We start from the raw sequence: 12,278 nt of genomic DNA on the forward strand, positions 1-12,278 counted from the left end.
CGCCACCTCTGGGTCTGGCTCCCACTGACGAGGCCTGAATAAAAGTCAAAACCGGCTGGGTAGTGGCCCTTCCCTTAATGCATACCATTATACATGTCTGCAAGGAGATGTGTTTTGCATTATGGGAGATACTAAGACAAGGAATGATGACAGCTTGATCCACCTTTACCACGAATGGCCTCAGTCCTGAAGATACTTCAGGTGTAAACTTTGCTTGCTTACATTGGGTAAAGGATTAAACTAAATTTATTATAGTTCTAACCAAGTGGGTTTTATTAGCATTGAAATTGATGAGGTTATCCGACCCCCCATTGTAGGATGCCTTGGAAATCGAAATTGAGGGTGGTGGTGGTGGTGGTGGTGGTGGTGGTTGATGCTATGTAGGTTGAGGTGAGCTGTGTAGGGTAGGGTTTATCAAATGAAAGCGAGGAGTGTAATGTGTTTTCGTCTGCAAAACTGTTTTGGGTTGGAGGTCATTGATTAGGTTGGTGAGAGGACAGAACCCAGCATGCTTACATATCTGCACACAAAATTTTTCCAAATATCACATTTTCATCTCAGTCAGGTCCAACACCAAATGCTGTGTCATCACTTTCTTGAAAAAACACATATCCAGGTATGTCTTTTTAATACTATTTTAATATATAAAAATATATATTAATTACTTAAACTTTAATTTCAGCCATAGGTTGGAACACAGGGATATCTCCATTACCACAAAAGCTTTGCTGTTTTTTGTGAATTGTCTGGAATAGGAGCCATATAAAATAAATTAGAACATCATGAATATTATGCAAAAGTGTTTTCTTAAAAAGAAAAAAATAACTTTTATATTAGAGAGCACAGCATAATAATGAAATAATACAAATAGAAGTCTGAATCTTCTGTGTGGAGAATAATAATAAATAATCTTTGCCATAAACTAAATGCAGAATTTTACATTTAGTTTGTGACAAATTAAGTTAGAACTTGAATTTTTAGCCTTAGGTTGGAACATAGTAGCAGCTCCGTTTTTTTTTTTTTTAATTAAAAGAGTATTTGACCTTAGAAATATGAGGCTAGATCACACGTTTTTTTAGTCATGTTTTGGTCTTTTTTTTTTTTTTTTTTTAATATGCATTTATGTTTTTTGTCATATTTTGGTCTTGGGGTGAAAGGGTCAATATCCAATCCCTACCATGGCACACCATGTTAGGTGTCTATCTGGATACTGAATGAATGACAACGGGATGATAATTTGGGATTTAGCCAACCAAACTGTATTCTTATTGACTTAAACCACAATGTAAAATGATGGTACAACATGACAGAATTTCATGCATGCTGGGGCATCACCCAGTTAAACAAGGCTCATGTTGTTTTCGTCTGGTTCCCAGACGAAACCAGGGCTAACAGTGTAAAGTCAGCTACTGAAACAAATCCCACAACACATCACAACTCAACATCAGCAGAGTTCAAGATTGGTACTATCAATGTAAGAAGCATCGATAGAAAAGATCCTGGCAAGTAAGTTGGCTTGTGCTCTTAGAGAATACAGAAAAATGTAAGAAAGTGAAGCTTTGTGTAAAACTAGCTAAACAAATGTCATGGAAAAACTGTGGTAAGATAATAGAATATAAATATGACAAAGGTGGCAAAATATTCTGGAGGCTATTGAAAAAGCTTAGAAATGGAGGAAATAGTACTGCAAAAGGAATCAGATGATAAAGGTGACATGAAAACTGAAGATAAAGATATTCTAGATGTCTGGAGTAATTACTTTGAAAGACTGCAAATGAAACAAGCAGTGGCAGCATGGTGGCAGAAAACTCAACAGGAATGCAGTCAAGAAAAGTCATCAAAAAACTGAAATGTAGAAAGGCAGCAGGAATCAAAGAAATTCGGCCGGAAATGCTTATATATGGAGATATAAAAAAAAAGTATTACAGTAGCTGCCTTCCATAATTCAGAAGACCTAGTCAGAGGATTGAATTCGATGGTTGGAGCCGAACTCTCATAGCTGAATACTGAACACCTTTGAAAAGGTGTTCAATATTTAAAACTGCTTCTATGGAAAAGACGAGCTTCATCCACTGGATACTATGTTTAGTGTCAATTCTATGTTATACCAGACCAGACTTTTGAGGTTTCATGTATTCAATATAATACTGATGTTCATTAATTCTTTTTTCCACAGAATGACCTGTCTGCCAAAAATATGTCAAATTACATTCAAAAAGTATCTGGTAAATACCAGCTAATGAGAGAGAGAGAGATGACAGTTTGTCTTTTGTAGATGGTAACAGATGAGAAATTTTGTTGCTGGAAAATGTGGGAATAAGATGATACTTCTTCAAAATTCTACCAATAGGTTCAGATATACCAAAAATATAAGGGATTGGAACCATGCAGTCTGCTGAAGATTCCTTATGTGTTGGAACATAGGAGTCAATTATCTGCTGGATTTGATGGTTTGTAACATTTGAGGGTTGTAACAATTAAATTCCATTAAAGTTTTGATAGTGAGAAGTTCTTGTTGTAAACTTGAGGGAGAAAAGCATACATTATGTGCTCTATTAATTAAAGACTTGATAAGACCAATTTTTTGAGAGATGTGATGAGCAGACTTTTAATGAATGTATCTTCCAGTAAAGACAGGTTTTCAATAAACACTGGTTGAAAAATTACTGGAGACTGTGTGAGTAAGAAGGATGTCCGAGAATGGTAAACTACCATATATCTTTTTTTTTTCAGCTGAAATATCCTGATTCTATAACAAATCAAAAATCTTTGCAATATTAGGAGGATAATCATCATATAGTAAATTAATAGTGTCAGATAACGGGATGTTGGTAAAGGGGGAAACAATGTCAAAGCTGAATAACAAATCTGACTCTTGTAATTGAATATCCTTGATTTTCTCAAGAAAATGTGTGTAATTCTTAATGAATGATCTGGATTGTCCGATATGGGCAGTTAATAAACATGAAAGAAATTTAGCATTCTACAGGTGGGAGAGTCAATACAATTTATGATGGGGCTTTCTGGATAACTTTCTTAATAAATTTTTTGGAGACCATATAAACAAGGAGTTCTTCCTAAATGAGTACATAACTTATCCAAAGTATTTTGATCGCAACTACCATATATCTTGCATCCAGCAGCTTATTTGTTTGTGTTTTTGTAAGGTTACAACTAATTGCTTGATAGGTGGTCAGTCTATCTTCCTATCATAGAAAGCCTCAACCATTACCACTACAGCTTTTCCTTTATCTGCTTTCAAAATAGATATATGGTTTTTTTTGTCTTAATGAAAACGGCGCACAAGTTTCAGCACTAGATAAATTACATTGAGGTAATTTGCTTTTAAGAATAAAGCAGCAACTTCAAAGTGTACTTTATTAGCATCTTTGCTTGTATTACATTAAGTCTCGACAGATTGCTTTCTTTCAATGTTATGCAAAGTATCAAGATACGGAATGGATTTAGGATTTTTGTTTGGTAACTAAATCCATTGAACATTACTGAGATTTCAATATTCCCATACTACACTATTTGCATTCCATAATAAATTTAGTTTAATCCTTTATCTAAGTGTGAGCAAACAAAGTTTGCGCCTGAAAGTATCTTCAGGACTGGGGTAAGGTGGTATAACACCAGGGCAACTCGTTGCAAAGGTGGAGCACGCTACCAACACTCCTGTCTCAGTACCCCCTATAATGCAAAACACCTTGCAGATATGTCTAATGTTATGCATTAAGGGAAGGGCCACTACCCAGACTAGTTTCGACCTTTATTGAGGTCTCTTCAGTGGGAGTCAGGCCCAAGATGAGATACCAGGCAGAAGCATTAGCAGGTCATCTCTACCTATAGGAGTTGCCAAATGGTGTGCCACCATCAATATTTGCATTCCACTGCACAGAACAAACATGAACAAAAAAATTAATAATACCAAGAATAAAATCCCACTACTCAAATATATTTAGATGTAATACAATTAAGATACAACCTTGAATTAAAAAGATTACTGTTGATTTCCATGAAAATGAAACCAAATATTCCAAATCTTTAGACTATAATCTAACCCTCTTAGCAATTAAACAAGATAAATTACCATTACTCCCTAACTAATCTGATCCTATTAATACATAATTTCTTGAACCACACAGCAAGCTCATAGTTTTAAGTCTGTGGCAATTCCCATTAAATGGCCAACACACCATCATGCAGTTGGCTTTGTATATAATGCTTTTTTTTTTTAACTTTCAATTTTAGAAAGCCACAGTTCATTCCATTTTCTTTTATTGGTTCCATCATATGTCATTTCAGTTATTGAATCAGTATTTCTATGCTCACATATCTGCTTTTCATACTACATTTTGTCTCATTCAAGCGTGGAACCAAATACTGTCATCACTTCCTTGAAAAACAAGACATATTCGGGAATGTCTTTTTAGTACTCTTTCAATAGACAAAAATTTTAATTAGTCAAAAGTTGGAATATAGGCGTTACTCTATTATGAAAGCTTGGTTATTTTTTGTGGATACTTTATTGCATTAGTATAAACTTGAACAAAAATAAACTGTTGATCCTTTTGCATTTTACATATTTAATACTTAATACTTAAAGTACTTTAAAAGGAACATTTCTAATGTTAAACCATCTTTATCTGAAACATCCTTAGGTTACAATAACTGAAATTCATTACGCTAACTTATAGTCTAATTATCTGGTACATTTCAGAGTGGTACTCATTATATTAAATAAAAAAAAGCGAATATAATACTGATTTAGTCGCTATATTATTAGTCAAATAAACTGGTAATATTCTGAGACTGATTAAAAACAGTTACTACTGAGGTGAGTGGGGAGGGGAGAGCAGAAGAGGAAAAAATCAATGACTTACATCAACTGGATTTTCATTTATCACAGCAAAAATCATAGTGCGCTTGTCTCCCATGCCAAGTGTTCCAAAATCTATCAGGCTTTGGTTTTCAGCATGAGGTAAGAACTATACCAAAGAAAAACAATCTTGCTTGAATATACTAAAACTACATTACTTAAAAGAGCAAGTGGTATTTCTATACACTTTCATTAAAATCAAACCTTTAAAGCACAGTGTTTTGTATTTCTGGACTGACACACAAGTAGTAAAACAGAGAAACTTCATTAAGTTATATCTCTTCATAACTTCATTAGCTGATTTTCTGAAACCAGCTAATGTAGGAAAAAAAAGACATTCTGAATGAAGCAATGTAATTATACTAATATATAAAAATTATAAAAAAAGTGTGTGTGTACACACATTTTTTTTTTTTTGTAAAATAAAGTGTGGAGTGCAGGATTTGATTTGTTGCACTTATAGTATTGGAGTGATCTATCATAAAACATGCTAAGGAAGTAATACCAACTAATGTCTACCCCCCCCCCCAGAGAAGGAGGTTAGTTTACTAATTATGATGTGTAGTGTAAAGTGCTTTTTCTTTATATGCCATGGATATGACAGGCAAAAAGACTTATACAAGAAAGATGGTTTGCATCTGAATGGATTTGGTGTTTGGAGACTGGAAAAAGTGTTGTTGAATGAAGTGAAAGTGGATGTCCAGAGATCAGTGAGGCAGTTAAGTGTAAGAATGTGTATCACATGCCTCAGTTAGTACCACGGGTAACAAACCAGAATAGGATAGTTAGTATAAAGCACCAGGATAGAGGTAGGCTTGGGGCTTTTTCACTTTATGTACACTAATGCCAGGAGCATTCAGAACAAGCAGGAGAAATTTTTGGCATTGGTTAGTTCATCCTGGATAAAGGTTATTGGGATTAGCGAGACATGGCTAACAGAAGATGATATAGCTAGTGGGATAGAATGTGAAGGATACAGTGTGTTCAGGCAGGATAAACAGAAAAGAATGGTGGGGGGGGGGGGAGTTATTGATGACAGCCAATGAACTGCAATCAAGAAGAGTAGAAATTCAACTGCGGGCCAGTGAAAATAGCACATTTGAGGATATCTGATGCGAGATCGAGGCCAGCAGAACAAAATATACATTTGGATGCAGCTATAAACCAGGGGGAATTGAAAAGATGATGGAGATAGCATGCATCAGCAAACAGACTCAATGAGTGGAGGACAGGTAATTATTATGGATGGAGTTGAGGGGACATATGGGAGGAAGGAAATAGATTTCATGCAGTTATTAAAGGATAATTACCTGAGACAGCATGTAATGGAATATACTAGGTTCAAGATTGTTCAATCTAGTAACTGCATCTGAGAATTTGTCTATAATGAATATGACCATGTTGCCACCAATTGGTGGTGGTGGTGATCATATGGTCTTGACCTGGCAGGTGGCTAAATGTATGGAATTTTCAGTTAAGATGGGTAGGTATCACAGACAACCCGAAAAATACGGGATCATCCCGTTTTTGGCTAATGCGTCCCGATGTCCTGAGAAAACTCTTCGGGGCAGCTTTTTGTCCTGTATTTTAGAGTTCAAGACTGAACAACAAAATCGATGAGTTACAATTTCTATTCTATTACAAACATCGCTCTCCGTCATTACAGGGAACTGTAAACGAGTTGTTATTTTCTTAAGGCGAGTGATGACAACACTGCAACAATGATAGGTTTTGTATCTATAATAGTAAGTAAAAAACTGTTTGAAGGCAACTTAAAGTGGCTTAATGAAAATATGCAGCCTAACAATTTGATTTACTATTTGTTTACTTATACTTAGTAAAGTGTATGCGTAGTAAACCTTACCATGCACACACACATGGAAAGTTAGAATCATTTTGTAAGACTGGCATATGTGATGGATGCACATACTAAACTTTCCACCTCAGTCATAAGTGTCCCGTATTTTTTTCCAATGTATCTGGGATTCCTAAAGATGGGGTATATGTGAAATGACAGAGCTGGTAAGTATGACAAGCTTAGGAGATTGCCTGGTTCAGTGACATCGCATGTAAAAACTGCAAGGGCTGGATGTTGATAGCGCATGGGAAGTGGCAAACGAATGTTTGAGGGAAGTAATGGCAGACTGCATACATGGGATGATTAATAGATCTTGGTCGTTGAGACGACCTCAACGACCAAGATCTATTAATCAACTTTGACATAACTTCCCTTTTCACCAATGTCCCAATCAATGATACTATCTTGTTCTTACAGAACATATTTCCACACGACATCATGGCCCTCTTTGCCCACGTAACTCCGCTCCGAATATTTCGTATGGCAAAACAATTTTTACCTTCAAAAAGATGGTACAGCGATGGGCTCACCACTTTCCCTCCCCAATAGCTAACTTTTATAGGGACGACTTTGAGCAATGAAGCTCTAGAGTCGGCATGCTTAAAGCCCAAAATTTGACTCAGACACGTCGACGATATTTTTGCCATTTGGCCCAACAGCTGTGAAGCACTAAATACATTCCTTAGCCACACAAATGAATCCAATTCACCATTGAAATAGAAAAAAACAACTCTCTTCCGTTCCTAGACACACTCGTCACACGTCTTCCCTCAGGCTGTCTCTCCTTCTCAGTCTACCGCAAACCTACACACACAGGCCAGTACATACACAAAACTTCTTATCACCACCCAATACAAAAACTAGAGGTCATAAGCACCCCTAAACACAGAGCTCAAACTATCTGTTTTCAAATGAACAAGCTCTTAACCAGGAATACAATATCATCAACCATACCTTTATAAAAAATGGATACAGTAAAAAACCATTCACAAGATCCTCCACAGAGATACCACTAAAAACAAAAAAGATTTCAAGAATGCTATTGCCATACCATATGTTAGAGGCATTTCCGAAAAAACAGACAGAACACTACACAAATACATCAAAACCACCTTTAAACCCCCGACAAAATTAAGACACCTACTCAGTTCTTCCAAGGATCCTCTGCCACACCTAGCCCACCCAGGGGATTACAAAATACAATGCACATGTGACATACCATACATAGGGGAAACAGGGTGAACTATCCCAATCAGGAAGGATGAACACAAATGATATATTAAATACCTCCATTTTGGAAAAACTGGCCTTTCTGACCACGCACTCCAAACATACCACAGAATTAATGTCTGTGGTATGTTTGGATGCCACAGACATCAATGTAGTGCGGTGTAGGGATTTGTGTCCCTACACCGCACCAAAACCTGGTTAGAGAGGAAATTCAAAGAAGCATGTGAAATGCTCAAACCTAATCCAAATCTGAATAAAAATGATGGTCTAACCATTCCAAGAATGTGGATGACCAATCTGCAACCTTCATAGCAACCACAAAGAAAAATCTCAATACAAGAAGACTTGGTGAAGTGTTTCCCTCCCCTTTGCTATCTTGCTGATAGTGCTGCCATCTATGGTCGAGGCTTAGAACTTTTCAGACCACCCGTGTATATGGCAGAATGATTTTAATGAATGCTGATGGTAGGATATAACTGAATCAGTCGAAATAGTAGAATTACTAAATGAACACGTTGCAAGAGTATATCAACCAGGTGGTGATATTGCAGGTACAAGAGAGTCGAAGGCTGGGAACTGAGACAAATGAAATGGGATGCATAGCATATTACAGAACATATTACTTAATTTGAATACAGCTGTGGGATTGGGTGGTATACCAGCTTGAGTTTTATGTGAAGTGGTAAGGGAATCATCAGTGCCCTTGACCATATTGTTTAATCTAAGTCTCAGCTCTGGGATAGTCCCAAAGGGGTGGAAAGAGGGAAAAATAGTTCCACTGCATAAAGGAGGCCCCAAGACTGATGTAGCAAATTACCGACCAATCAGCATATCAGGAGTTGTTGTCAAAGTATTGGAGAAGTTGGTCAAGAGCAAAATACAGGAATGGGTGGATGGAAGTGGGATACTATATGGGGGCAGCATGGTTTTGTGAAGGGTAGGTCATGCCTCAGTAATTTGCTCACACTTTATAATAAAAGTGACAGATGTGTTGGATAAATGCAATGGGTTTACAGTGATATTGCTGGACTTTGCAAAGGCATTTGACAGGATACCACATTGAATTCTAATCAGTAAATTTTAGCACATTGTGATGGATATAGAGTTGGTGAGATAGGTAGGAGAGTGGTTGATGGAGAGTAAGAGTAGTTTATTCAGGAGTAGAGTCAAAAAAAAAAGGGGAAAAAAAAGGGAAAAAAAAAAGCTGTGACTAGTGGTGTACCAGAGGGTTCTGTTCTAGGACAACTACTGTTTATTTTGTACATTAACTATATAGGAAAGGATCTGAGAGGAATTTGCCAATGACACAAAGTTGGGTAGAGCAATAGTTAATACAGATGATGTCAAAATTTTGCAGGATGATTTGGATAGATTGGTAGTTTGGGCAAAGGAGATATCAGTTCAATGTGGCAAAGTGTAAGGTTATGCATTTTGGGGTGAGAAGATTACCAGCTGTGTACCACATTAGTGGAACTGTACTCCCAGAAACTGATGAAGCCAGAAACTTGGGAGTGTTTAGTGGATAGGGAGTTAAAGTTCAGGGGACACATAGCAAATGTGGCTACAGCAGCTCTTCAGATTACTTGGTTAATGAAGAATACTTTGATAAGCAGAGACAAGTAGATTATTGTTCCTCTTTATCAAGCCTTGATAAGAAGACCTCATCTTGACTACTGCATGCAGATCTGGGCACCAGGGTTTCTTGGTGATGAGGAGGAGATGGAGAATATTCAGAGGCAAGTGACCAAGTTGGTAGCAGATCTATGGAATGAACCTTATGAGAACAAGCTGAAGATTTGTGGGTTACAGAAACTGGTTGATAGGTGGAAAAGGGGTGATATGATTGAAACATACAAATTACTGAGGGGGTTTTTACAAGATTAATTCAGAGGAAATTTTTCAGAATTTGTCTGGTGGTGGGAGACTGAGTAAGAGTGGATTAGAAAGGGTGTTAAAAGTAGGTTTTTTTTTTTTGGAGGGTGGTGAATGAGTGGAATGGGCTGCCAGAGTCTGTTGTGGGTGCCATGACTGTGAATGAATTCAAAGCAAACTATGAGAGATACTATGCAAATATTGGATAGTTCTTGACATGATGTTTAGGGCCTCCCTCGATGAGTCTAAGGACTCCTTGGAATAGCCAGTAATAATAATAATAATAATAATAATAATAATATGAAAAGTGAACATAGAATTATGATAAAATTTTGTTTTAAAGCTGATCTTTCTGATAGAGAAACCCTAGAAATGGTACAAAAATCATATGAAATGAGGCTCTGAACTGATTTAATGTCTTCAGGTGGTATTTGTGATTTCATGATGGAAAGGAGTCAGCAAAGGACGGTGAGAGAAGTGGAATCCCACATTGGCGTGAACTCAGAAAAACATTACCATGGAGTTGGTGATGAATGATCATCAAATCACATCACAGATGATGGCAGTTCAAACATCCTTAAGAGCATCATTCTTTACATTCTGAGTGAAGATTTGAGGAAGAGTAAGCTGTGTGCACGTTTTGTCCCAACATGCCTTGACAGCTCAGTAAAGAGCAGATTGTACATTTTGTCAGGTTATCATGGTACAGATGCAGACAAAAATGTCTTGGACAAAATCATTATGGGAGACGAGAGTTGGTGTTTAACCTATGATCCTGAAACAAGGCAACAGAGTTATGGGTGGGTTGGTGAGACATCTCTCAGATCAAAGAAACTGAGATTCCAAAAGTCCTGCATCAAACCGATGTTGATAATTTTTTTGAATCTCAATGCAAGGTGCACAAAGAATTCCTAATGGAGGGGAGAACAGTGAATGTGAAATTTTATTAAAGAAGTTTATGAATCATCTTCTGAAACACATTCAGTATATTCATCCTGCTGCATTCTAGTTGCAAGATAACACACCCACTTATAAAGCTGCAAACATGCATCGCTTTTTGGGAAAAATATCTCTGTCTTTTATCACTCTCCTTACTCTTCAGATTTATCCACTCCAGACTATTTTCTGTTTCTCAAGTTGAAAATGAAGCTAAAAGGACACCTATTTGCAGATGTTCAAGCCATCCAAAAAGTTGTAAGCGGTGAATTAAAGACGATCAAACGAGCAAAATTTCCTGTGGCTCACCAAAAACTGTATGAATACACTAAAGCTGGCATAGATGCAAATAGGTCATATTTTGAATAATAAATATGTTGTATCTTTCTCTTTAATGTTTTTGATTTTTTTTTATAATTTGTCTTAAAACTTATGAACTGCACTGTGTATGTGTGTGCATATAATTATTAGCCTATATATTTCTCACTTGTTACAAGTGAGAAACACACTCCTTAATCATAAAGAACAATGGGCAGTTTGTATAATTCATTCAAACACAAAACACATTCTGTAGTTGCTTTCTAAATCAGGTATGCATATCAAAGCAGTTATGATTCGGATATGATTCATAAAATTTCCTGTGTTTCAAGGAACAGCTAATTAAATAAATATATCACCACATGAGTGCAGTATCTTAGTATGAAGTATCCAAAGAACTCTGTGGCTAGTGTCAATGGCATGGTAAACAAGGTCAAAGTTACCAGATCCAAGAATTTGATGTAGTCCTGAGATTTTGATTCTAATCTCAGCAGAATAGCCCAAACAACAAAATCAATAGGAAAAGGGTACTCAATATATACCAGGCAAGAAAAGAGATGGTGATTTATTTTCAGTGTACAGAAGGGAAAGAGACATTTCTGAAATGTTGCATAGATTAAACTTCCAAAGAACTCATGTCATTCGTTTTGATGTTCCTTTAAGGTAGTGTGACAATTTATGGCAACTTTTTTACATCTGAATGAAAGATATTTATTTATAATCACCATGACTGTTAATAGATGTAACCAGGCCTCCAATGGGAAAATTTCTGATAAATGTGATTCTTCAACCACTACCACAATTGGATGTGTAAAAAAAAAAAATTCACAATAACTTACTTTTCTTTCAACTGAACAGATGGCATCAATGGCAGTACTGTATTAAAAATGAGGATATTAGGAAAGAACTTGCCATTAATAGCATTCAGGAATGTATTAGTAGGACTGATGTCAGATGGTATGGTCACTTGATATGATAATTTGATAACGAATGAATGATGATATTTTTACCACACCAGAAACATAATACATCATTTAACACGATGAAATGATAACAGACAATAAAACTACATAATTGCACTCTTGTAAAGAGATATCATTCCACAATTACACTAATTTTGCTATTAAAATGGCTATATAGAAACCAAAACTGAAATGACCTATTAAATTTTAAGAGATCTTA

The 12,278-nt window shown here is 36.3% G+C and overlaps 1 protein-coding gene across 6 annotated transcripts in view; it reads right to left on the reverse strand.

Moving 5' to 3' along the window:
- The window catches only part of Tmem131 (Transmembrane protein 131), a 704,637-nt gene that overhangs the window by 353,828 nt on the left and 338,531 nt on the right, over nucleotides 1-12,278 (reverse strand). For all 6 annotated transcript variants that reach the window (XM_090406393.1, XM_090406392.1, XM_090406391.1 and 3 more), the window contains one exon: nucleotides 4,887-4,991. In XM_090406393.1, coding sequence (XP_090262519.1) covers nucleotides 4,887-4,991 — 105 coding nt within the window. The remainder of the gene's footprint in view (nucleotides 1-4,886; nucleotides 4,992-12,278) is intronic.

The sequence above is a fragment of the Typopeltis vanoorti genome, chromosome 16 (genome assembly GCF_054136105.1).
Source record: "Typopeltis vanoorti isolate ZY-2024b chromosome 16, IOZ_Tvanoo_1.0, whole genome shotgun sequence".
NCBI classification, from domain to species: Eukaryota; Metazoa; Arthropoda; class Arachnida; order Uropygi; family Thelyphonidae; genus Typopeltis; species Typopeltis vanoorti.